The sequence below is a fragment of the Scomber japonicus genome, chromosome 10, assembly GCF_027409825.1.
Source record: "Scomber japonicus isolate fScoJap1 chromosome 10, fScoJap1.pri, whole genome shotgun sequence".
Taxonomy (NCBI): Eukaryota; Metazoa; Chordata; class Actinopteri; order Scombriformes; family Scombridae; genus Scomber; species Scomber japonicus.
This window is the reverse complement of record NC_070587.1, coordinates 3,198,857-3,223,540: the sequence shown is the minus strand read 5'-3', so window position 1 is coordinate 3,223,540 and position 24,684 is coordinate 3,198,857. Positions and strand designations below refer to the sequence as shown.

General features: G+C 38.0%; 3 protein-coding genes across 3 annotated transcripts; 2 read left to right on the top strand and 1 right to left on the bottom strand.

Moving 5' to 3' along the window:
• Window positions 1-308: 308 nt before the first annotated feature.
• LOC128366507 (C-type lectin domain family 4 member M-like) lies at window positions 309-3,986 on the top strand. Its single transcript, XM_053327242.1, has 7 exons — window positions 309-456; window positions 963-1,043; window positions 1,139-1,246; window positions 1,346-1,540; window positions 2,117-2,277; window positions 2,580-2,692; window positions 3,343-3,986. The coding sequence occupies exons 1-7, from the start codon at window positions 399-401 to the stop codon at window positions 3,488-3,490; spliced, it is 864 nt and encodes a 287-aa protein (XP_053183217.1). The 5' UTR covers window positions 309-398; the 3' UTR covers window positions 3,491-3,986.
• Window positions 3,987-8,796: 4,810 nt separating this feature from the next.
• On the top strand, window positions 8,797-10,993 carry LOC128366173 (natural killer cells antigen CD94-like). Its single transcript, XM_053326854.1, has 4 exons — window positions 8,797-9,049; window positions 9,568-9,722; window positions 10,247-10,362; window positions 10,846-10,993. The coding sequence occupies exons 1-4, from the start codon at window positions 8,797-8,799 to the stop codon at window positions 10,991-10,993; spliced, it is 672 nt and encodes a 223-aa protein (XP_053182829.1).
• A 2,070-nt stretch (window positions 10,994-13,063) lies between these two features.
• gpatch4 (G patch domain containing 4) lies at window positions 13,064-18,683 on the bottom strand. Its single transcript, XM_053327240.1, has 8 exons — window positions 18,547-18,683; window positions 17,686-17,764; window positions 17,516-17,589; window positions 17,294-17,386; window positions 15,784-15,900; window positions 14,571-14,686; window positions 14,284-14,334; window positions 13,064-14,082 (listed from the first exon to the last, which is right to left on the bottom strand). The coding sequence occupies exons 2-8, from the start codon at window positions 17,762-17,764 to the stop codon at window positions 13,326-13,328; spliced, it is 1,287 nt and encodes a 428-aa protein (XP_053183215.1). The 5' UTR covers window positions 18,547-18,683; the 3' UTR covers window positions 13,064-13,325.
• Window positions 18,684-24,684: the final 6,001 nt, after the last annotated feature.

The window sequence follows — 24,684 nt, the reverse complement described above, 5'->3', positions numbered from 1 at the left end:
TGTTACAAGATATAATTAAAAAAATGTCAGCTCTATCTATTGACTTTTTCATTACTAACTTTTAACAATAACTTCAGTCAAGTCAAGACAAGACAATTTGATCTATATATCTATATATTCATTTATATATCACAAACGATGTGTCAATCATGAGTCAGCACAGCACTTCCCCTCCGTCTACCATGTGCCAGTCAAGAACACTACAACAAAAGTTCACAACGTGCCTGTCTTGCATCATTCCGTCAAAAAAGAAGAACTTCAGACAACTTGCCATCTTGGGCTTTACTGATAAAACTCATTCACAATAACCTTCACTAAAGCCACAGACGTTAGAGCTCTTCTCGCTGTCTTTGAGATAAAGTGAAAGCTGCGGTTAATAACAAATTGAAATTAAAATAATGGAGGATGACCTGAATTACACAACAGTGATATTCAAGACTAAAATGTCTACACTGGGTGAGTAATATACTTTTTTTTAACAGCCCAGCTTGAATTATTAGTTGATTATCTATCTATACAGTCTGCTGAGCTAAACTCAGAGGAGTCTTGTTGAATCTTTAGGTCCTTGAGCACAGGTTGAGTTTTACTTAAATATTTTTATTCTACTCCTACTTAAAACTTGGTAAATGTTGCTTTTTACTTCATTACATTTATTTAATATAGTTACTATTTGTAGATTATTGTTTTACATACAAACATATGACCTATATGAAATATGATCTGCTGTGAAATTACTATTACCTTACCTACAACCTTGAAATGCATGCCTACACAGTAATGCATCAGTAATCAATTAATATGTAATAATTAAACACTGACAGTGGTAATTATGCTCCATAATAAGCATCCTTAATTGTGTAACTTTAAGTACATTTTACTAAAACTGTTTGTACTTGACGGAGATCTTTGATATTGTTACTTTAAAGTTTTAATTTCCTTGATGCTCTTTTGTGTTTTTGCAGAGAAACCCAATGACCAGGAAATAATCTATGATGAAGTGAAGACTGAGGAGCAAACATGGGATACAACTCCTGTGATACAAGGTTATTTGTGGTTTATCATGATTTTTAAAAAACTAAAAAAAACTACCTGCTAAAAAATAGTATAATAAACAGATTTTTTTTCTTTTTTCTTTCAGTAAATGAGAAGAAAGCACCACTTCATACTCCTCTCAAACTGGTGGCAGCAGCTTTGGGCATTATTTGTGTCATCTTGGTGTCAGTCGTCATCGCTCTCAGCATCCATTGTAAGTTTTATCTGTCTGTCGATCTGTTTACAAGGACTTTCAAGGCAGTTTGATAGTAACAAGTGAGCGCAGCAGTAACAGTTTTATCCTTTACTGCAGTCAACACAGTCATTTCAGAAAAACACAGAGAAAACACCAACTTAACAGCGCAGAATCAGCAGCTGTGGACAGAGAAGACTGACTTGGAGAGACGGACGGAGGAGCTGACGAGAGACAGAGACGGACTCAACTGGACTATGGGAGCCATCCTTGAATATGAAAACTTTCCAGTGAAAACCCACTGCCCACAGAAAGGTGAAAACATACATACATCATGCAAAATGAAAAAGAAAGAAAAAGGTGTTAAATAACATCTGTTCAGACTCCTGTGGCTCTATTGATCCACTGAGACTCTAACACATCATTCAACAACAAAGCCATAAAACATGAAGAGCATTAAGAGAAGAAACACAATATGATATAAAATGATAAAAAGTATTCAATTAAAATATAGAAATAAGAGATATATAAAGATAAAATTAGGTAAAATAGAATAAAACAGAAAACCGGAGAGCCATAGCAGTACAGTGCAAGATATGAATAAATAGTCCCAAATTGAAATTTAATAAAAGACAGAGGCAAACAGAAAAGTCTCAAGCCTTCTTGAACTAATTTGAGAGCTCCTTGTTTAAACATGTAGCCCGGTTAAACAAAAGGATACATGAGAAAAGTCATTATTATCAAAAAGTATATATAGATATTATATATTTTCTTTAATTGTATAATACTTACTTACTGTGTGATGAAATTAAAGTTGAATATAATTGAATCTAATCTAATAACCTTTGTAATTGATGATTGTGAATTTGTTGTCTTTGTCTTGTTTAACAGTGTGTAAACCTTGTCTGGACGGCTGGGTGCTGTTTCAGTCACACTGTTACCTGTTTACGTCATCTGATTATTACTATGATTGGAAGGATTGGTCGGGAAGCCGTGATTTTTGCAGAGAAAGGAATGCACAGCTCGTGGTGATTGGAAGTCAGGAGGAACAGGTAAAACTCATTTTATGGTTTAAATTGATTTAATTTGTATGCTCAATCAAAGCTGAGGAGCATCTCCACCTCTATCTTCAATAGACAGAGATGGAAATGTCCAGAAATTAGGATTAGGGTTAGGGTTGGGGAAAAAGGATAACTGTGGTGCACCCTGCAGTAGAAGCACATTTGACTAAAACAGGAACAAAAACTAAAACCAAAAATTGAAATCCCACAAAAGCTTCACTGCTACTTGAATTCAAAATGTATTGTTAGAGTTGACTTATTCTAGATGATTAATAGCTGTGTTACACATTTAGGAATTCATCAATAACCACACCAAACAATATGACGATGAAAAACACGGCTACTGGATTGGGTTGAGGGAGGAGAGTACATGGACGTGGATAGACGGAAGCAACCTCACTGTGACGTAAGCGCACTCACAGGCACACACACGGCAGGGGGGGGGGGTTATTCTTGCCAAGAGTTGAAAGTTGAAGTAGATGAACAGTTTGACATCACTCTCACTTCTGTATATGAAGCTACAACCAGCAGTTGACATGAAGACTGAAAACGAGGGGAAATGGCTAATCTGATAGAAAATCTGCCTACGTCTCACTAATTAACATGTTACAATGTGCAGTTCTGTCATGTATTATTGTTGTGCAAATGTGCAACTTTACTTTTATTTTCTTTGTTCTTTTAACTATGGCGGCAGCGGTCTCAGCACTTAGAGCCCAATAAAGCATCTATCTATCTATCTATCTATCTATCAATCTATCTATCTATCTACATCTTGTTTGCTGACTTGTTACAAAAAACAAAGCTAACCAGCTCCCAACTGCACACTAGCTTCATATTTAACAGACAGACATAAGAGTGGTTTTGGTCAAAGGTGGTAAAAAGTAGCGTCCCCACACTGGATTATAGCTCCCAAAGTCTTTTTATTACTGACTGAAAAAGGCAATGATTGGACCACATAGGGTCTCTGAACAACAACGTAAGGGGTTTGAAAATGTCAAACCATTCCTTTCAATTAAGAGACACAGATTGATATCATATTGCTTTTGTCTGCACTAGGTACTGGATAGAAAAACAAATTGGCTACAGAGGTCCCTGTGCTCTAACTCTGGCGGGTGCAGATCCACTGGCCAACTGGAACACGGCAGGCTGTAACATGAGGAACCGCAGGATCTGTGAAACAAGAACCTTGATAAAACCAGATTAGGACTTCCATTCATCCGCCCTTCATCAACGGCAGCTGTTTTTTGTCAAGATACATATACAGTTTTTAATGTTTAATGCAATGTACATTTAAGTGATGTAGCAGTTTTGAATGTTTAAGTAATATAGCAAATTTAACTATTTACGTATTATAAATATTTCTCCGCTGATAGTTATAATTCTAATATTATGCTTAGTAGTGTTACTAGTGCAGCAATATTACTGCTATGATGACAGCTTGTGTATTATCACAGTGTCAGAAATATTGCTGATCATTGACCCAACACCTACTGTACTGTACTGTACTGAAAACTACCAGTTGCACAGATCGACAGCTTCCTACTAGACTGGACTCATTATAGACTCTCAATAAGCTCAGTTTTAACCAACAAACCACTGATGTCCAAAAGCTCAGAACACTCCTCTCTCTTCTTCTTCATTATTTTGACCATTTACCTGAAAAATAAACTCAACAGTATCAGACATGCTACCTCCAAAAGCCAGGGATTCACATTGGCAGTGTAGTAGTAGATGTATGTAAATATTAACCTCAAAGCACTTTGTTTATTGCTGCACTTTTGGTATTTCTAATGCACTTGTGTATTTCCAGTTGTTACTTTTATGATTAAAAAAAAATAAAAGGAAAAAAAAAACCTTCACCTTGTCATTGTACTTGTAGCTACTTGAACATTTGTATCACAGCTCTTTTTGAGTCCTCTAATTCTTGATCGTCTGGCCTTGCTTGTAAGTCGGTTTGGCTAAAAACATCTGCAAAATGACAAAAATTTAAATGTAAATTACTCAAAACTCACCTTTTTAGAACTTCTTTTAATGTGTGATTAACCGTTTGGGGTACCTCTGGTTTTAGTGTGTTTTTTTGTTTGTTACCGAGGATGTTTTTAATTTTTATGTAAAGCATCTTTGAGTAGAAATTAAATGTATCATTGTCTAAGTATGGGGACACAGGTGATGAATGATTGTGTATGTGTATATATAAATATGTGGGATTTGTGTGTGTGTGTGTGTGTACAACCTCTAGAAAGGGTGGGCCCCACAAGTGATGATTGTAAACTTGGTCCCCATGATACATGGAAACGAGTATGTGTGTGTGTGTGTGTGTACATGTACAGTCAAGCCCGAAATTATTCATACCCCTTTTGGACATGCCACTTTTTGTTCAAATGTAAATAAAAGCTGACTGAAATATTTTTTTTACCACAATGATGCCTCTTGTACATCGTCTTTTTATCTTCTTGGAGACGCCTGTGTCACTTCCGGTCAAAAAACAACTTGCTGGTTGAATAAAAGTAACTTTAAGTCAAAATTTGCCAGGGGTATGAATAATTTCGGGCTTGACTGTATATTTCTGCTTTGATGTTGCACTCTCTTGTACTTTTTCTGGTACAGGTCAGGAGGGGGTAAAGGTGTCCTAAAGGTTAGAGAAGCTTGTGACTGGAGAGTTCAATCACAGGTTCTTGCAACTCCCTCATTACAACCACTGAGACGCCCTTGAGCAAGACCCCCAACTAAGGGCCCCAGTGGAGTTGTTCAGTAACCAGCAGGTCAGATTGTGGTTGTACTGGGAAACTTCCAGGTGTGAATGTGTGTAACTTTGAATGTGATCAGAGTGTTGCTGCAAAAGGGAGACTTCCTCTCACGTGAAGTTGCCCTTGAAAAGTTAAGTTATGGTTAACTTCAGTATCAGGCCACTCTTTAATGTGTCAACTTCTTCCATCACAGCGGTGTGTACATTTGTTTGTTACACACATGTTTCCAAGAACAGACGATATAGCATACACATATTACACAGATCTTTGTAGATCCTGTGACTACAAAGCCACTTTGGACCTCTGTCATCATTATAATGAAGTGTCCCAACAAAATGTGACATGATGCAAACCCAGAAGCTGAAACTTGTGAATAGTTAGAGGAAGAGGAACCATTTGTTTTTCCTTCTCCACGAGGTAGTACGTTAAAGGTTTGTTCAGTGGCACCTTTTAAACATCAGCACCAGTGTCTGTGAACATCTCCTCTTGTTGTCTGCATTGAGGCAAGTTCAGCGTGACATTTTAGGATGGAGGAAGAGATCAATTATTCTTCAGTGGTTTTCAAAAACAGTCATCCACCTCCAGCAGGTAAGTGACGACTGCTTTATTCAAAGCAAATGTCACTGGAATTCAAAATGTCTAGACAAAGTTATTATAGACGACTTAATATCTTTCTAAGGGTTATGTGCATAAGATGTGATGTAAGATATGTTGTTCATCTTTCCTTGTTCATCATTTCCCTGTCATGATATCCAGTGCACACTATTTCAACGGCACTTTTTTGGAACAAAAAAAAAAAAAACTCACTTAAGACAGCAGAAGGAAAAATTACTTTTTTTCCCCAAGGAATTAAATAATAAATTCACACATGCTACATATTTTTGGTTGTACAGCTTATGACTGACCTATTATTATCAGGTTGTAGATTTGAATCAACATTACACTTAGACTTGTAATATTTACCTGTTTATATTTTCTCATCTTTCAATCATACACCCTTACACAGCTGCACATTCTGCTCTCTCTGCTGAGCCTGTGTCGCTTTACATGTGACTTAATTTTGTAATCCAACTCAGGAACAGATTTCACTTTATTTAGGGCAAGATTGAGGAAATTGTGAGCAGAGATTTGTGTTAAATTCTGGGTAAACCATTCATATGTGATGGGAACTATGTAAAGAGAACCAGAAATCATTGAAGGAGAACTAATAACCATTAATAATTGTATGCTAAATATATGCATGATATGCTATTTACATTTTTGGGAAGTACAACTACACTTTTGTGGCTTTGGCAAGAGCTGTGTGAAGTATGGTAGATTAGCCCAAATTACGTCACTTGAGTTAGTGTCAGTTACGGATGAAAATTAAACAAATCTGGGAGTGTGGAGAAAGAGAAAAGAAAGAGATGAGGTGACCTTTGTATCCTGCTGCTCATCTCTGCTTGACGTTAGCTGATCGAGGCTATATTAGCTGCCTGACTGACCTGTTGCGGGTCGAGTTAGCTTGTTAGTAATGTTGCACCAGGTTTGGACAAGGAAGAGGAAATAATAAAAAATATATATTGCCTGGTACTGCTGCAATCATTTTGATACTTCTACTTTGAAACACAAAGCTATCCATTACGAGTGAATATCATATTTTAGCAATGCAAAATTGGTGGAGTACTGTTTTTTAATAGATTAAATTAATGATGACTGCAGTACTGCTTTTGCAATCTTATTACACAGTTGGCAAAAGTGCATCAAATCAATAGAGGAATAATGATTACTCCACACAGCACCAGAAAGATTTTTTTAAAAATCCATACTTCATGCTATTAAATTTGTGAAGAAACCTCACAATCAATGAACTTGCCTCCTATAATTTTGTCCATGTTGTTGTTGTTGCCATCCAGAGAAAAAAGAGGAGCCATCAGTTTATGCTGAAGTCAAAACTAAGGGGCCTGCAACTGCTGCACCGAGTAAGTTATAAATCTATCTTATTTTCATCTTGATCAGTCAAGCTGTACAACATATAAACCATATCATATGGTATATATTTTTATTCATGGAGAATTTACATATTCACACTTCATGATAACTGGGGCGGCTAACTGGGGCGGCTGTGGCTCAGGAGGTAGAGTGGTTGTTCTCCAATTAGAAGATTGGTGGTTTGATTCCCAGCTCCTCCAGTCCACATGTCGATGTGTCCTTGGGCAAGACACTTAACCCCAAATTGCTCCTGTTGCTGCGCCAACGGTGTGCGAATGAGAATGAATGGTTAAATTCCCCTGATGAGCAGGTTGGTAGCCCCTGCCATCAGTTTGTGAATGGGTGAATGAGTTATGATGTAAAGCACTTTGAGTGGTCGTAAAGACTAGAAAGGTGCTATATAAGTACAGTCCATTTACCATGATGATGAGAAATTACCATTATGAGGACAAACACACAGAGTACATTACAAATAAACCAAATAAAGATAAATCAGCCTTTTTTTAAGATCATGTTTTCATCCTTTTGACAACATCTAACTTGGATACTGGTGGTTCTGGTATTTTGAATTTTGCACCTAAAGCAAAAGCACCTGAAAACTACAATAATTATATAAATGTATCCTATGTCAGAATATACTGTATACTGGACATACTGTAATAGTCACAGTAGGCACACTGTTGTATTATCAGCTCATTTTTACATTGTATTACCAATGTTTGACAAAATGACCATGAGTTATGAGTTATGAAAGCAGTTGTGATTAGAATACATGTTTTCTCATTTAGAAGCAGATGGTGAAGCAGCTGCACGCTCTCGACTCCTTTGTGTGTCTGCGGTGTGTTTGGGGATCCTTTGTGTCCTTCTGGTGGGGGCCATCGGTGTCATCGTCTACTGTGAGTTTCAATAATAAGTTTGAATAATTATAGCAGCATTTAAACAGATTTACACCAGCCAAGTCAGTCTGTAATGTTTCCTACCAATGAACACAAATAGGAAGCGATACCGTTCATGTGAGTTCTGTTTTCTCTGAACTCTGCCTCTTTAGTTTTTTTTGTTTTTTCCCCCACAGGTTTTATTTTTATTTTATTGGTTTGATCCATCCATATGAATATAACTAATTTATGTTTATTTATTGATACCTATTTATTATTATATTTAATTTTATTCCCTCTGTGTGTTACAATATTGATTTATATTCCGGTTAAAACTCCATTTAAAATATATAGACCTGTTCAACATAATAAAGTTATATAATTGTGTCACTTTAGGATACCTACTTTATTTTTTGACCATTTTCAGAAGTTTTATATTGATTTCCAGGAAGTGGTTAGTTTAGCTTTTGTTTCAAGGCGCAGTTAAAATTAAGTCACAGAGGACAGGAAATCAATCACAGTGACAACTATGCAACAGCTTTATTCTATCACATAAAAAATATGGTAAATCAGCAATGGAAATATTTTATCAAAAGCTCTGTTGTTGCATCAGTCTAATCTTATCACAAAATCTACATTTGCTTATTTCACATACTTGCAAACGTGTGGATGCAATTCTATGTGACTGCTGAGTATCTATAGATATCTACAGTATAGATTATGTATATGTAGATGTTGGAGTGTTTTTAAAATGTTCCCTATGTCAGGTTAACACATATCAATAACATTAAAAGCAAGGTTAAGTTTGGAAATCAGTCTAAAAAACTGTCTAAACTGTGTTCTATCTTCTTTGATAAAAAACCAAATGCACCTACTGATTGATCGTTGTGTCTTTTTTGACTCTCACTATAGTCAGCATGGTAATGAACGAACAGAGAGCAAACCTCAGCAGAAAATCAGCAGAAAATCAGCAGATGAGCATGCAGATGAGCATCTTAGAGAACAAGACAGAGGAACTGACAAGAGACAGAGACAACCTCAACTGGACATTGGGAGTCTTAGAAAACAAGACCGAGGAACTGAGAAGAGACAGAGACAACCTCAACTGGACATTGGGAGTCATCCTGGATTTTAACACCTTTCCAGTAAATGAACACTGCCCTGATAAAAGTGAGTGTTTCTCTCTTTATTGACCGTTCAATAAGTCTGGCTCTTAACTCACAAGATTATTATGATTTGAGAGGTACACATGGTTGACTAACAGTATAGTGATTCCTCCATGAGTAACCTAAATGCTCTGGAGGTGTATAGCTATGCAATAAGGGGTGCGGACAGAAGCCAGCCATCTGAAATCATATTAAAACTGTAAATATAGTATTAAATAAAACAAACTCAGGGATTACAAATAAGAAACAGAATACTACAGTAAAAATATGCCATAAACAAGAGTTAGACGTAACAAGGACAAAAACTGTCAAATGGCTTTTCTACCAAATCACAACATTAAATGAAGTGCAAATTATTATTTAAAGCATTTACATTAATGTCTAAAACGTATTTGTCCATGCTTTATTGGTATTTAAATGCACTTTTTTATATGCAACATTGTGTCTTTTGTGATTTCTCTACACATTTAAATGAACTTTGATTCTATTTTGATTGAACTTTATAATCTTTCATGAATGCAGAGTGTCAGCCGTGTCTAAAAGACTGGATTCAGTTCAAGGAAAATTGCTACCTGTTCCATGATCCACACGCTAATTGGAAGTCATGGCAAAATAGCAGAAGATACTGCCAAAGCAGAGATGCAGATCTGGTTGTTATTGACAGCCTGCAAGAACAGGTGAGCTTTGAGAAACACAGTAACTTACCTGACATTCGTCTCACAGGTAATCTGGGCCTGTAGACGTATGGATGACAGATTCCAGACCGTCTAGCTTCATTGTTGATTTTCATTGTGCTTCTCTCCTCTATCCTTCCTCTCTCTTCTCTCCTCTCTCTCTCCTCTATCCTTCCTTTCTCTCCTCTCAACCCCAACCGGTCGAGGCAGATGGCCGCCCACTCTGAGTCTGGTTCTGAGGGTTCTTCCTGTTAAAAGGGAGTTTTTTCTCTCCACTGTTGCTCATGTGGGAATGTTGGGTCTCTTTAAAGTTAAAACCTGAAGAGTTCGGTTTAGAACCTGCTCTATGTGTAAAGTGCCTTGAGATAACTTTGTTGTGATTTGGCGCTATACAAATAAAGATTGATTGATTGATTGATTGATTGACATTCAGAGATTGCATGGGAGTTAAAGAGCTGAGTACCAAATCAACAGAAAACATTCATATTACAGCCTTGTATCTTGTTCTGTTACGTTATCATTTACAGGAATTCATCAGTAATCACACCCAGCCTTACTCCATTTATCATGGATACTGGATCGGGTTACAGGTAACTGATGAACAGAAATGGCTCTGGGTTGACGGACGTAGTGTCACTCTACAGTAAGAAAGCCTTTTTCCTTATTAGTATTTTAATTCACCTAAGCCTCCTCACCACAATGTGATGACACTGAGATTAGTTTTTTCTTCTTTTTATGACTTTTTTCTTTGTATATTCAGTTTTCTTACATAATTTACCAAGTTTTGTGATTTTTGCCACCAGCTGTTTCTAAAATCAGGAATTCAAGAATCAAGAATTAGTCTCAAATAGTTCATGTCAGATCATGTAATTGTGTGTCAAATTTCTTTTATCAGGATAAAACCCTCAAGATGTATCAATTAATTTTTAAGGAACGTCTAGACATCTTACTAACTCGGACAAAAGAGAATCTTCATGATTATCGTGCCATTTGGTTTTTGTATAGTTTTATATTTATCATATCCAGTCTTATTTTCATTTCCAACTTAATTTTTTCTGTTTTGCTGCATGTAAAGCAAAATGTTAAATGTTATAAAGGTACTCATATCTATGTTCTATGTTTCAAGGTACTGGTTGATGAAGAAACTTAATAGACCTGGTCGATGTATACTGATGATACCTGGGAAAAATGTTACAGCCAGCTGGGACTCAGCACCCTGTGCAATGGAGAACATATTCATCTGTGAGACCAAAGCCCTGATAAAGTCAGAGTAGTCATCACTGCCCTTGTTTTCTGAACATATTCTTACTATAAGCTTTTACTGATTGGAAAAGTGAGTTTTAAAAACTGTATTTCTGATTTTGTGATTTTCTTTCTGTATTTTCTCATTTTGAATCCTGAAATGGTAGGAAGTGTTCATCAATTTGTCTAAATACTATTTTAATCTAATATACTACTATTATAATTGTATCAGCTACAGTGTCGGAAGTTTTTACGGATATTTATCTAACTTGACTAAAAGTGTTAAATGTATAATCTCACGAAATGATAACAAAACTGAGAATATCCAGGATCAAACAAGCACTAAAACATTTTAATGTGAGAGAAAGGCCAATTTAAACATGTGAGTTTTCAGATGCTTTATAAAAACTTGGCTGCAGATGTAAACCTAAAGGAAGAGAGAGTCAGTTTTGGAGCCACAACTTCAAATGCAACACCACTGTTTATTTTTGGGCAGGTTTGAGGAACAACCAGTAAATCCAAATTCTAAACCTTTTAAAACAGGTGCAACATCCGGAGCACAGCTGATGCAACAGAGCTTTGTTCTTATGATTGACTCACTGCATATTAACACTTCTGTTTTTGCACACCGGTGGTGTTGCATCACGGCAGAATGTGCCAAGAAGTGTTCTGCAACAAACTTCCTAGCGTATGTGGAGTGTTTAACGTCAGACACACACAGTGCCACCACCTTAACATAAGGCTGGAGGTATGACCAGTCTGTGTTTCCATTATGCAGCAACATTTAATACATCACCTAAGCTGTTGAGTCAGACTGTCAGCTTTCTGTCCTTCCTCCTCAACATCATTATTTCTCCAATTTCAGTAACTTATACATACTCTCTATGAGAAGGCTGATTTTCAGGTATTGAAAAGTTATTATTTGTGAAAGAGAGAGACAGAGGAGAGCAAAGAAAGGGGTAATCTAATGTGGAGCCAAAGCACAGAGAAGTATTTGGTATTTACTGGACATAAGAGTGATTTGAGCTAAGAAACCTGCTAAAGCACAGAGCTATAAGTAGCAGCTTCTTGCTCAACAGACTTAACCCTCCTGTTGTCCTTGAGTCAAGGAAGGACGGAAAGGAGGGAGGAACGAACGAAGGAAGGAAGGAAGAAGGAAGGAAGGAAGGAAGGGAGGAAGGGAGGAAAGGAAAGGAAGGACGGAAAAGAGGGAGGAAAGGAAAGAAGGAAAGTAGGAGGGAGGGAGGGAGGAAAGAAGGAAAGGAGGACAGAAGAAGGAAGGAAAGGAGGAAGGAAGGACAGAAGAAGGAAGGAAGAAAGAAAGGAAGGAAGGAACAGTAAAAACAGACAGGGTCAATTTGACCCGGGAGGACGACATGAAGGTTAAATCGTTGTAGATGTTTAAAGAGGTTTCTTTTTTCAATTAAATCTTGAATGAATCTGTAATTTATGTCAGGAGATTTTAGGATGTATGGGTACTTTCAATACTTCATAGAACAGATTATTTGTGTATATGAGTCATGTTTCCTTTTTAATTGGAAGCAAAGGAAGGATGGTTTTTGGTGGGTAGAAATATTATTATGTATTATACTGAGTTCTTTTACCTGTATGCTGCATTACTTCTTCGTATACAACTTGGAAAATGAAAGAATAAAAACTAAATCAATCTGTAAATTTGAAATCATCACACAGATGCTGTTTGATGTGTCACGTCATTTAATTTGCATATAAAGCTCACATAGTTTTTTTCCTCCCATATCAAGTATCTCTTACATCCTTGCAGTGAAACACAGCACAGTTGTCATCAATAACAAGAGCTCATGATGCAGGAAGTCCACTGAATTATACACATTTCATATCAAATTGTCTCTTAAAATGCATCAATACACTTTTACATGAAGTGGTCAATACAGGCAACCTGGTGTTAAATGTTAAATGGCACCTTAATTGGCAGGTGATTGGATGAACACTCTGTACACAGCTGTAGCAATCTTAAAACATCTGCACCACCAGCACTGGAATAAAACTGATTTTTCAATCACCTAGAAATGTGAAAAAGGCCATCAATAACAGCTCACAGTACATAGTGATAGAAAACAAAAAGTCAGGTTATTTGTTCCATACAATATGAAAATGTTTAAAAGGCAGAAGAGGCACAACTGCTGGATGTCATTATTGGGTTACTGGTCTTAATTACTGACTTTAAAGTATTTTACAATCAATAGAAAACATCTAAACTCATTTACAGAGCAGAGTCTCCACACAGTCCATGTCTGGCACATTTGTACCACAGCTGATTCAACTTCCACCATCAGCAAAGATAAATCTACTTATCAATGTTCAAAGCACGTTTCTTATCAAAATCTACTCATGGGACTTTTTCTTCTTCTTTTTCTTTGGAGGAAGTGACTCCTCGTTGATATCGTCACTCATTAACTCTTTGTCCTTTTTACACTTTTTCCTTTTCTGCTTTACTGGAAGTTCTTCCTCCATAACTTCTGTTTCCTCTAAAGCAACTGTGGATTTTTGCTTTTTACTTTTTGAAACGCAGTCCTGCACCGGCTCCGATGGGCTGGATTCTGTGTCATCGCTCTCCTTTTCCTCACCGTGATGCTCTGAGGATTTCTTTTTCTTCTTCTTCTTCTTCTTCACCTCAGCATTGGTGTGAAGCTCAGCGGCGCTACTTGGTGAAGGTGCTCTCTCTTCTTCGCTCTGCTCTGCATTGTTTTTCTTCTTTTTATGTTTTCTCTTTGTTTTCTCTTCACTGTTTTCTACACAGATCACTTCATCCTCAGCAGGAACCGAGTCAGTTGTTTCCTCCGTGTCCTCACTGGCTTTCCTTTTCTTCTTCTTCTTTTTGGGCTTAACATCTGTTTCAGGGCTTTCACACACTGCATCCCCATTTAACTCATCAATGCTCACAGCAGATTTCTTCTTCTTTATCTTTTTACTCTTTTCAGCCGTATCCTCCTGCCCCTCCACTGACTGGGGTGATGGTGTAACACACACTGGTGAAGCACTTGCTGCTTGGCTCTTCTTGCCGTACTTAGCCATGAACTCAGCCTCCTGCTGCTCCAGCCTGGCTAACTTAGCGCTCATGGTCAAGCCGTGCCTCGCTCCTCTACAAAACACAACAGTAGCAGGGTTGGGGTTAGGGTTAAGATTACATTATGTCCTCTTTTATTTCACTTTATTTCCTTTGAAATGTGACAAAAATATATATTTTTAATTGAACTAAAAATAGGTTTGTTTTTTAAACAGCCTCCAACTTTAATATGGGAATGAGCACTCATACTTTGTTGAATTTTATGGATCAACTTACTTGTGAGCCGTTCTTCCTCCACAAGCCTTCATTAGATCGGCATCAGAGAGGCTGTTGAGTATTAAGGAAGGAAGTGCTTTAGTTAATAAATCAAAGAGGGTGAATAACAAAGTAATTAAAAGAAGTCTGATTAGAAGAAACAACAGAACATCAGCTGTACAGAATACAAGAGGGAGGGTGGCATGAAATCAAGAAGTTGTTATTGTCATGTTGACTATGATTAAAATATTTGGAAGCTTTCAACAAACATAATGATGAATAACAGCTGCATCAGATGAAGCTCTTACTTGGTGGTGCTGGAGAGATCCAGTTTCTGGTCTTCCTCTTCATCTGAGCTGCTGCTGTCGTCAGAGCTGGAGGACTTGGGCTCCGGCTGCTCCTGACCAGACAGCAGTGTGGCCGACTGAAAGACGAGCACGGAAATAAGATTGAATTGATGAGAAGATTTACAGGATTGTTGTGCTGAGAGCAGGATCTGAAACAAATTAACCAGCATGTTCATGTGTTTCTAAGGCTGCTCAATTAATCAAAATTTGATCGTGTTTACGATTTAGGGGCCAAACGATCTCAAAACGAATAAAATCAAGGGGGAACCGATTTTTAATAATAATGAGATAGCACTCAATAACAAAGGTTTTATTTTGAAAAGCTTTGACAGGAAGCCGCCACAGCTCCATTAGTTTGACAGAAGCTGAAACACACGGTGAAATGTTTTAACAGTAAATAAAAGTGCAGAGTTTCCAGCTCGCGTCTGACGATGCTGAGTTTACCGACTGATTATTAAAAACCAGGATGTGATGTGTGAACTATCGTCATGGTAACCTGATCAGCACTAATATCTCTGCTGTGTGTTGCGTTAAGCGGCAGATAAAAGGCTGCTGCTGGGAGAGAAAATTAATTAAGCTGAATGGACCAGAAATGCAGCATGCTTATAAAGTTTAAAAAAAAAAAAAAGTTTTAATAATCGTGATTATGATTTTTTCCATAATCGAGCAGCCCTATGTGTTTCTACTTTAACTCTGCAATAATCAAAGTTTACTAGAGTGGTGCATTCACTTGTAATTGTATAATGTGGTTTATAACCGCTGTCACCTCATTCACATTCACCCACCACTAAATATTCTCAGCCAGTAAGAAATGGTGGAATAAGATTAGTTTGAGTCTCTAACTTTACAGGATGAAGGTTATTTAAAACTCTGCAGAGTCAACAAGCTGCAAGCGTTTCAAGATGATTAACTCTGCTTCGCTGGAAGCTGTGTGATGTGAATCAATCAAAACTAATAAAAATGTTAACTTTTCTTTCCACAGTGGGATGCAGGCAACACACACGCAAGAAAGACAAGAGCTCACACACTATTTAAGCTATATGGATAAACTGATAGTAAATACATCTTAAATACAGTGTCAAGTTGGTATTAATGTCTTCTATGTGGACTTTTAATGGATAAAATAACTCATTTAATATTTTCACTAGAAATAAGAAAGGAATAAACACATTACCTTGACAAAGCATCCATAAAGTTTGTCTCTAGCCAGCGCGGCCTTCCGTGGTCTTTTATTGGAGATCATCCCATCTGCTTCTTCTTCCTCCACCGTCTTCTTCAGCATAATACCGTTCTGGATCACACAGAAAACCAGAAAACATTTTACCTCTATACTAATCGGTGTGATAAGTGAGTGATCTGTAGTATTTAAAAAGCAGTTTTTTATTAAAAGTGACAGAAAAGTTTTTTTAGCTTTCATTTACACTTCAAGGTTGTTGCTTTGACATATCAAGCTGCTCCTAAAAATATTCTCATGATGACACAACAGAGTAACTAACTACAGCTACGTTCACACATGGAGGAGGTGAAGCTTCTCCAGTCCTGAGTCACGCAGTAACCTTTGCAAATGTTTGACTAATAAATGAGCCGAATATAACTAGTGATTATTTTCTCATTCTGAGGTAAGTTCACCTGTGACTGCAAAAAAAAAACAACCTCCAAATGTACAAGACTCACATAATAATATAAATATGTAATGATTTAATAATAATAATACATTTTATTTATAACGCGCTTTTACAAGTGCTCAAAGATGCTTTACAGAGGACACAAAAAATATAGAACAAAGTGGAGTAAACCAGGTAGAAGGTTAGAAAGACATAAAATGGAAAGAGGATAAAAGAACAGTTTAAAAAGGTGTGTTTTAAGAGTGATTTGAAGGTATGGGGGTCTGTACAGTGTCTGATGGGTTTGGGGAGTGAATTCCAGAGGGTGGGGGCGGCAGCGGAGAAAGCTCTGTCCCCCCAAGTTCGGTGCTTGGTCCGAGGGGGTAGGGCAAGGAGATTTCCCTCTGAGGATCGGAGGGCACGGGGGGGGGGGGGGGGTGTAATGGTTTGGATTTAAATAAAATGTCCTGATCATGTTGTAATGAGTGCATGTGATGTGTCTTTAGTCCCTGTCAGTATATGCAGTATATCCTTAAAATGTTTCGGGAACATTTCCTGCAGGGGTCATGTGTGATGGGAGCAGGGATCTATATTTAGGAAAATCTGTTCCGAAAATTTCCCACCTTAAGACCTGGTAATATTTCAGGGAAAATACAGCTGCTGAATGAAAGCATTAACAGTAACGGACGAGGATGAGAGGGTAATCTCTGTCAGACAAAAGGCGATTTCAAGCAGAGCCAATCACAAAACTCCACCAATAACGAATGTCATTTGAATCTGTGACTTTTGACAATTTTTTTCACCGGTGATTTGATACCTCATTTTTTTTTCAAGTAAACTGTTTCTCATCTGAAATTTTCCCGGAAATAATAATCATCAGCTTCCTCTTCTTCTGTTGAGTTTTAAAGCGGTTGGCATCCATAAGTGTATTACCACAATCTGCTTGACTGTCCCTCTCCCCATCTATTCTGACATCAGTAACAGCACCTGAAAGGTTATCCCAGTCATTGACCAGGACCTATATGTGTGTGAAAGAGGTTTTTGAATGAGTGCTCAGACGTGAAGTGAAGTAGGACCTACCTGATCAGACTCCACCTGCAGACTGGAGGAGGCCTTATTAAAAACATGATCCCACCAGTGGAAGGTGAACTGATCTCCTTCCTTATGGCCAACCTGGTAGAGAAGAGCAACACACAGTATGAGTCTATGAACAACTTTCTACACAAGAAACACTGTCGGTTAACTAATATTAAAGTCAATTCTGCAGGAAATCAACTAATCTGTGTCTCATCTTATACTCACCCCTCCTTTGTCACATTTCACTTTGACTTTGATAGCTTCTGATATGCCGTTCTCAGCTCGCCCCAGTCCTTTACCTGAGGACACAGTGGAGTGAATCAGAAACCTGCAGGAGTCTGTCACACGGCATAGTTTGAACAAAGCTGAACATCCATATCGATCAAGTATCTCACCCTGTTCCCAGCCGTGACGCAGGAGCTGCTGCTCGGCAAACTTCAGGCCACGACTTTTCTCTTGTTCAACTTCAGCCATCTGTTTAAAGGACAGTTTGAAGTAATATAAGATAGGACAACTCCATCCTGAGAAGTAAAAAATCTGATCTATCTAAATCTAAGCTATGGTTTTTATTCTTATGAGGCTCAGCAGTCTGAGTCAGTCACATCAAGTGGATATTTGCCACATTTACTTTTACTTTTACTTTTTAGCATCAAATCCCCTCTTTGTGTTTCCCTGTTGAGCTGAAGTGGAAGTAAAGTAACTAATAGAGAGACTGTAATGTCTTTAATCCCCAGCACATCACCCCACTGTTCGCACTTCAAGCTGACATTTATAGAGGCCCTTCATGCCCTCGCAACAATTCACTTTATGATATTAACTTTCTAGATAACGGGCACTCTCCCACTTTATGAATATGAGCATTATTTCAATTATGACTATTTTAAATCGTAAGAGCCAAACATTGGGGGGGGGGGGGTTGCACACTGTTTGGCCCCCAATTAATGACTCTACTCCCTTTTTAAGACAACGTGGACCTTTATATTTACCTAAAAATCTTATACTTTTCTAACCCTATACCACAATATGCCAAACTCTATTGCTGCTACTCTGTATTTAAACTTAAAGTGTAAGTTAATATGTGTGAGAAGTGAAGATCTAAGGTTATCTATCAACCTGCTGTTCAATTAATCATTTTTAAGGAAATGAAGGAATATAACAATCTAACAACAACCCGTAACAACACCTGGACAGTGTTTGCATCTCTTCCTCTTGGTAACATCACACTAACACAATAGAGATTAAAGAACTAAACCAACCTTTTGATGTCTTCTGTCAGTCACACTTAATCACTGAACCCGCCACACTGGAACATATATATATATATTTAAATGTGGTAATGTGAGTTTTTAGCCATGCGGTTTGAGCAGCAGGCTGACATGACACAGGAAACACCTCACTCTTTTATTCTTCTTCTACAGTGTTTGTTAGGAGTTGGTAAAACAACTTAAAAGCTCATTACTGCCACCAGCTGGACAGAAGTGTGGGGCAAGACATTACTGTAGGAAAGAAGGGAAATTCATATGGAATAGTACTGCTAATAAAAGAGGAATACAAATAAAAAAAATAAAAAAATTAATAAGTAAGAAGAATAGACATAAGTCAGCCTTTTGTTCTGTGATATTGCTGCTAGACTGGTCAATATGTTGAATCTGAACATAAATGTGTTTTGTCTGCTGTGCAATTTAATAGGAGCTTGTGTGTTTATTTTCTGCTTAGACAATGACCCTCGAAAACAGCAACAACAATAAAGAGCTGCATCTATATATTTCAGTGATCCAATCTTAGCAGGGCTCCAAATGGATCAGTGAAATAAATAGGTCCCTACTAGCACATCTCTTTGGGACTGATGTGTGTTGAAAACGCCTTTTTAATAGACTGATGACAGTCAAATTGGGTGGTGACTCACTACACAAAAATATATACAAAACCTCTGAAAGAGGAAAAACCCCAAATGTGCTCAAGTACAGTTACATAAAATCACACAAAAATCAACATGGTAATTACATGATATAAGATCTTCACTAGACTTAAGAGTTATGTGGGTTTGAATAATGCTTGAATGGAAAATGGCCTACATTTCTAGATGTCCCACCACTTAAAGCACTTTTTCACTACAAGCCACAGTCACACACACATTCACACACTGATGGCAGGCTGCTGTGCAAGGTGCCTGCTCATCAGGAGGAGCTAATTGCACACCGATGGCACAGCCTTCAGGAGAAAATTTGGGCTCAGTATCTTGCCCAGGGAAACTTCGACACGTGGACTGGAACAGTCAGGAATCAAACCACTGATCCTCCAATTAGTGGACTACCCAGTCTACCTCCTGAGCCACAGCCTACTCACCACTTACATGCCTAATGACTGACTTGCAAAACAGTGAGAGTCACAGTGAGAAGATAAGTAGCCTTACAAGAAGTCACTAGATGGCAGTATTTCAAGCCAAAGAATATACCATCTCTAGAGCATTCAAGTGACTGTTTTTAAAAGCACTCCAGGTGCAAACGTTTAGTGATCTTCACATCAACAGACGGGTCTGTGGGTCTGGACTGGTCTGGACACAGATGTTCAACTGATGTAATGGCAGCCCTCCACTCTAATCACAATATATCTGGCAGATTATCAACAAATGGTTCACAGGATTCAGGATCTCCCAATAAATATCCTAATAAAAGGCCAGTTCACTACCTAACATATTATCAAACCTGACTGAAAACTGTTTGAACTCTCTGCTTCCCGTACAATGAGAAAATACAGACCTAAAATCAAATATTGTGCATTTTTATTATTATGAATTTCTCTTTAAATGTCTACAGAACACCCAATAAAGCCTCTTTGTAAGAATAGACAATATTTTGAACCTCTTAGTATGTCAGCAGGCTTTTCCAAAAACTCAATTACTTGTTATTACATGTTTCTGCATGCTTGAATCTGACATTCAATTTTTTAGTAGAGGTACTGTGGATGCTGCGAATCCTGAGGCCATGTTTCCAGAATTGAGAGATAAAGATTTTAATGTTTGGAATGATGTTTGTTTGGGTGTAACAGAAAGTTACACCCACTGTGCTCGGTGAATACCTTTTCTAATTTTACCAGGACAACTGACAGCGACTCTAACATGATGACTCCCCCTCTCAGTGTCCTCTGCATGGGACTGCTGCATGTGGCCTGCAGGAAACAATTTTATTTCCCCTGTTCTTGGTTTCCGTGCAGCAAGGATATGTGCTCCACCAGGACTCCATCCATGAGTTGTTTATCTGTGTCAGCACCCAGCAGGGGGGGGAAACACCCGTCCTGAACAGGCTGGTTATCATGGCTGCCCTACTGTTTGGGAGGAAGCCTCCAACTGCTGCCTGCAAAGGATGGCTCACAGGAGGTTATTACACAGCTGTCAATAAAATGTGTGTGTGTGTGTGTGTGTGTGTGAGAGAGAGAGAGAGAGAGAGAGAGAGAGAGAGAGAGAGAGAGAGAGAGAGAGAGAGAGAGAGAGAGAGAGAGAGAGAGAGAGAGAGAGAGAGAGAGAGAGAGACAAAGTGTGTGGGTGTAGATGTGTGAGAGAAACAAAAATAATGAAAAAAACTGTATATGGCCAGAAGTAGACACCTGCAGGTGTTCACTAATGGGTACTTTTAGTCTAGTGACATTTTTCATGTTTTCTTATTGAATAGAATTCTATTTTGGACAATATTGTGCTTCTAACTTTGCTGTTTCAATATAAAAAAGACATGTTTTTCTTGAATCATAATTGTGGAACTGCACCTGTATGCACAGAGTCCTAACTCCAACCAAACAGTTTGGGACCTGACCTCAGTGTTGTGAGTGCATAGGGGCAAAAACCTGCAGCCAGGTTCCTTGTTATAGCCAATAATGCCCAAAAAGATTAAGGTGTCCACATTATTTTGACCATATATACTGTAGATCAGTTGAAAGATGAAACCTAAAAGGAAAAGCAGCAAAGGAACATTAATAATGTGCGATTGATATTGTGTCCGCCTCCAATCCAAAATATGTTTTTCTTCTTGTTTCTTTAGTTGGAACTTTGAGCTTCACTGTGCAGAATGATCTATGTGCAGAGTTTGACACTAGATGGCTGTTTTCACATTCATGAGCTGAAAGAACTCCCTCTGTGCTTACCAAAAATCAGAGTTATGGTGTGTACCTATGAGCATGATTTGTGACATCACAACAACTTTAGGAGCCAGATGTTGTCAAGTATGCAACTTACATAAGTGTGATGTGGAAACTTGAAGCCTCCAGTGCACAAACACTGAGAATGGATTTTACAGTGAAGTAGATGTCATTTTTATGATTTTAACAAGGTAATTGTTTTTAGTGGAAAAAAATATCAGACAAAAAATGTCAGAGGGGATCTTTAACGTATCTCCCTGCCAGACTGCAATGAAATGTGGTCGACCACAGAGAGTAATCTACCTGTTTGTTGCCTACATGGTCCTGGAAAGTCCAACAGACCTGGGGAAAAAGAATCGACTCCATTATATGAGGATTTTACTCATGGTTGCACACATGGCTGAGAAAAACATCATGCATAAAAGTGAGTGGCCATATGGTTCTCTAGCAGGTAAAAACAGTTTAAAAGGTGAGTGAAGGTGATGCGAAATATATTGAGATGATATTACACCAAACATTAACTAGGAACCCAAGAGATTTTATACAGATATACTTACAAACTGCAGACCAGAAATAAAATGAATGTAGTGTAAGGCAACACCTGCAACCTCAAATGTTGAAACGTTTGAACTTCAAAGTCCAGAAATAATATAATGCTACACATCTGTAAAACTGAACACAGGGTGCTCATATTTAGTTTGTGACTTCAGTGAGTTACAGTTAATGTTTGCCTGCGTATGCCTTCACCAGTGGTCCATTCTTGTAGTTTACCAAGAAGCAAGCCACACTGAACAGCTGATCAATGCTTCCATACACTGATAATGGTATAGTGTTGTCAAAGAGTTTGTTCTCCTTAACCCTCCGGATACATCTACCAACATGGACTCTCAAGCAGGCAATTGCTGAAGTATAGGTTGGGGGACCATGCCTATATAAATCAGGAGGAAATCAACAGCTTCATTAACACCTTTGACTCTAAACTCCAGGCTTTGGCAGTCAAGACATGTCAGGTAAATAATAACACCTCATTTGTCTTTATAAAAGTCAAGAAACTAAGTGAAAAATAGACAAATGAATCTTATCAGTTTACACCTAGATAGCTTTTACATAAAACTCATTACATTACTTTACAACAGTTAATTAACAGACTCTAATGAACCAGAAATGTGTTTACACTCTGACCATGATAGAGTGAGTTTGACACCCCTGGATGGATATTCTAAAGTGTCATTATCTTTCAGTTTTATAAAACAGAGATCAATTAAATCAGACCTATCCACAGTATTAAGCATGACCTTAATTTATTTTGCTCCTTGAGACCCTGATTACATAACTTACTGATGCTCTTAGTTGAGTTGGCTCATTGCTGTTGGCAGAGGCAGCATTGGCACAGTGATCCGCACCATCTTAGTTTTACGACAGGCTCCACCACTTGCCAAAAGGCCTGGAAATGCTTGTTTGACGCACATCTAAGAATGAAATCATAATCACTTCAGACTTTTTAGATTATGGTTGTTAACACTACCTACATTATTGAGACTGACACATACACGTACACACAACGGACTAGACAGGGAGAGACAGAGACAGAGAGAGAGAGAGAGAGAGAGAGAGAGAGAGAGAGAGAGAGAGAGAGAGAGAGAGAGAAAATGTAAAAATGCGTTCATCTGATCCTCCAAGATGTTGCAGCCCAAAAAGGGACAGCAGCTGTAAAGTTTCAAGCTGGTTATGTATCTCATGTATAATTCTCTTCAAGGCTTCATTCTTGTTTGCCAACTCATCTGCCGTTACTGTGGTTATTGGAGTAACACAGTAATCGGTACTATTTGCATTTCCATCCTGGAGTCAGAGCCAGATGCTGCTAAGTCCAGGGGAAAGGCACTTCGGCTTTAGTTCCCTAACATTAAGCCTTGTTTGCACTTCCATCCTCGAGTCAGAGTCAGATGCTGCTAAGTCCAGGGGAAAGTCACTTCGGCTTTAGTTCCCTAACATTAAGCCTTGTTGCGGGTATAGTAAAATTATTCCAGGCAAACAGAAAAGGTACAGCTCCTTTGTTGAATCTTCTCCGGCCTCCAACCGTAACAACAAAATCACCTGTCTGGAATTGCCTACAGAGGTGAGTATTTTAGGTGGGTTGGAAGTTGTGTCGATCGGATCAACTCAGGATTGACTGGAAACTGACTAGCACATCGAGGCACACAACAATGCAGACATTCTCTTATTGCTACACAGGTCTTCCAGATTATCCACTATAACCGGAAACATTAATGCACACCACTCATAACCTGGACATTAAAAGTCCAGTGTGTAGAATTTAGTGGCATCTAGCTGTATAGATAAATGAAAAACAGATTTATTCATATGTTCTATTTGTATGTATTATATAATCCCACAACAATAGAATGAGTCCTTTATAACTACATAAGAATCAGGTCTTACTCTGCCGTGTTTCTACAGTAACCCAGAACAGAAAAAACAAACACTGGCTCTTCGTAGATACTACACACTTGGAAGGTGGTTGCAATCTTCAATCCCACTATCCCATCAAATCCTTCATATTGATCCTTTAAGAGACTCTTGTTCAACATGCAAATTCTCATGCACTAATGTGTGCAGTCAATATGATGACAGAGCCAGAAGACATATGCAGTTTGCTTAGATTAGCATAAACACTGGCAACAGCTGTAAACAGATAGCCTGACTTTTGGTAACAAAATCTGATAGGCAACACCTCTACACCTCACTAATTACACTATATACTCATTTGTTTAATCTGTTCAAAACTAAAGAGTAAAAACAAGAAAGCATCTTGTTCAGCTGCACTTTTTCTAAAGCCGGCCCCTTTCTCTAAAGATTGTGAACACAAACCAGACAGCTTCATACCTCTCCAGGAGCAAAGTTAAAAAGCAGCCAGGCCCTTAAATGGACACTTTCACAAACTGTTACACTTTCGTACAAACAAGTATGGTCATAGATGATCTCACAGACACCTAATGGTCAATAACTTCAAACAAGGACATTCTTCAAATTTAGCTCATGCCTCATGATCCACTCAGTTTCTAAGACAATAGGGTAAAGGCAAAATATATCTCTAGCTAACCCTAGAGGTCAGCAAACAACCCTCACATAGAAACAAGTTCAAGGGTTCAACTAGCCTAAGAGTTGGATTTCTTGTATACCACAGTGTCACAGTGACATTACCATGACATCGAATGAGAACAGACATTGGCACCTTAGTTTGAAAACATTTGTAACATATACAAGAA

Coding starts and splice junctions, on each gene's coding strand:
- LOC128366173 (XM_053326854.1), top strand. CDS start 8,797: ATGGTAATGAACGAACAGAGAGCAAACCTCAGCAGAAAATCAGCAGAA. Junction 9,050..9,567: donor TGAACACTGCCCTGATAAAA/GTGAGTGTTTCT, acceptor TCATGAATGCAG/AGTGTCAGCCGTGTCTAAAA. Junction 9,723..10,246: donor TTGACAGCCTGCAAGAACAG/GTGAGCTTTGAG, acceptor TATCATTTACAG/GAATTCATCAGTAATCACAC.
- LOC128366507 (XM_053327242.1), top strand. CDS start 399: ATGGAGGATGACCTGAATTACACAACAGTGATATTCAAGACTAAAATG. Junction 1,044..1,138: donor TACAACTCCTGTGATACAAG/GTTATTTGTGGT, acceptor TTTTTCTTTCAG/TAAATGAGAAGAAAGCACCA. Junction 2,693..3,342: donor GGAAGCAACCTCACTGTGAC/GTAAGCGCACTC, acceptor TGTCTGCACTAG/GTACTGGATAGAAAAACAAA.
- gpatch4 (XM_053327240.1), bottom strand. CDS start 17,764: ATGGCTGAAGTTGAACAAGAGAAAAGTCGTGGCCTGAAGTTTGCCGAG. Junction 15,901..17,293: donor TGCAGGTGGAGTCTGATCAG/GTAGGTCCTACT, acceptor TGTGTGATCCAG/AACGGTATTATGCTGAAGAA. Junction 14,083..14,283: donor GGAGGAAGAACGGCTCACAA/GTAAGTTGATCC, acceptor TGTGTTTTGTAG/AGGAGCGAGGCACGGCTTGA.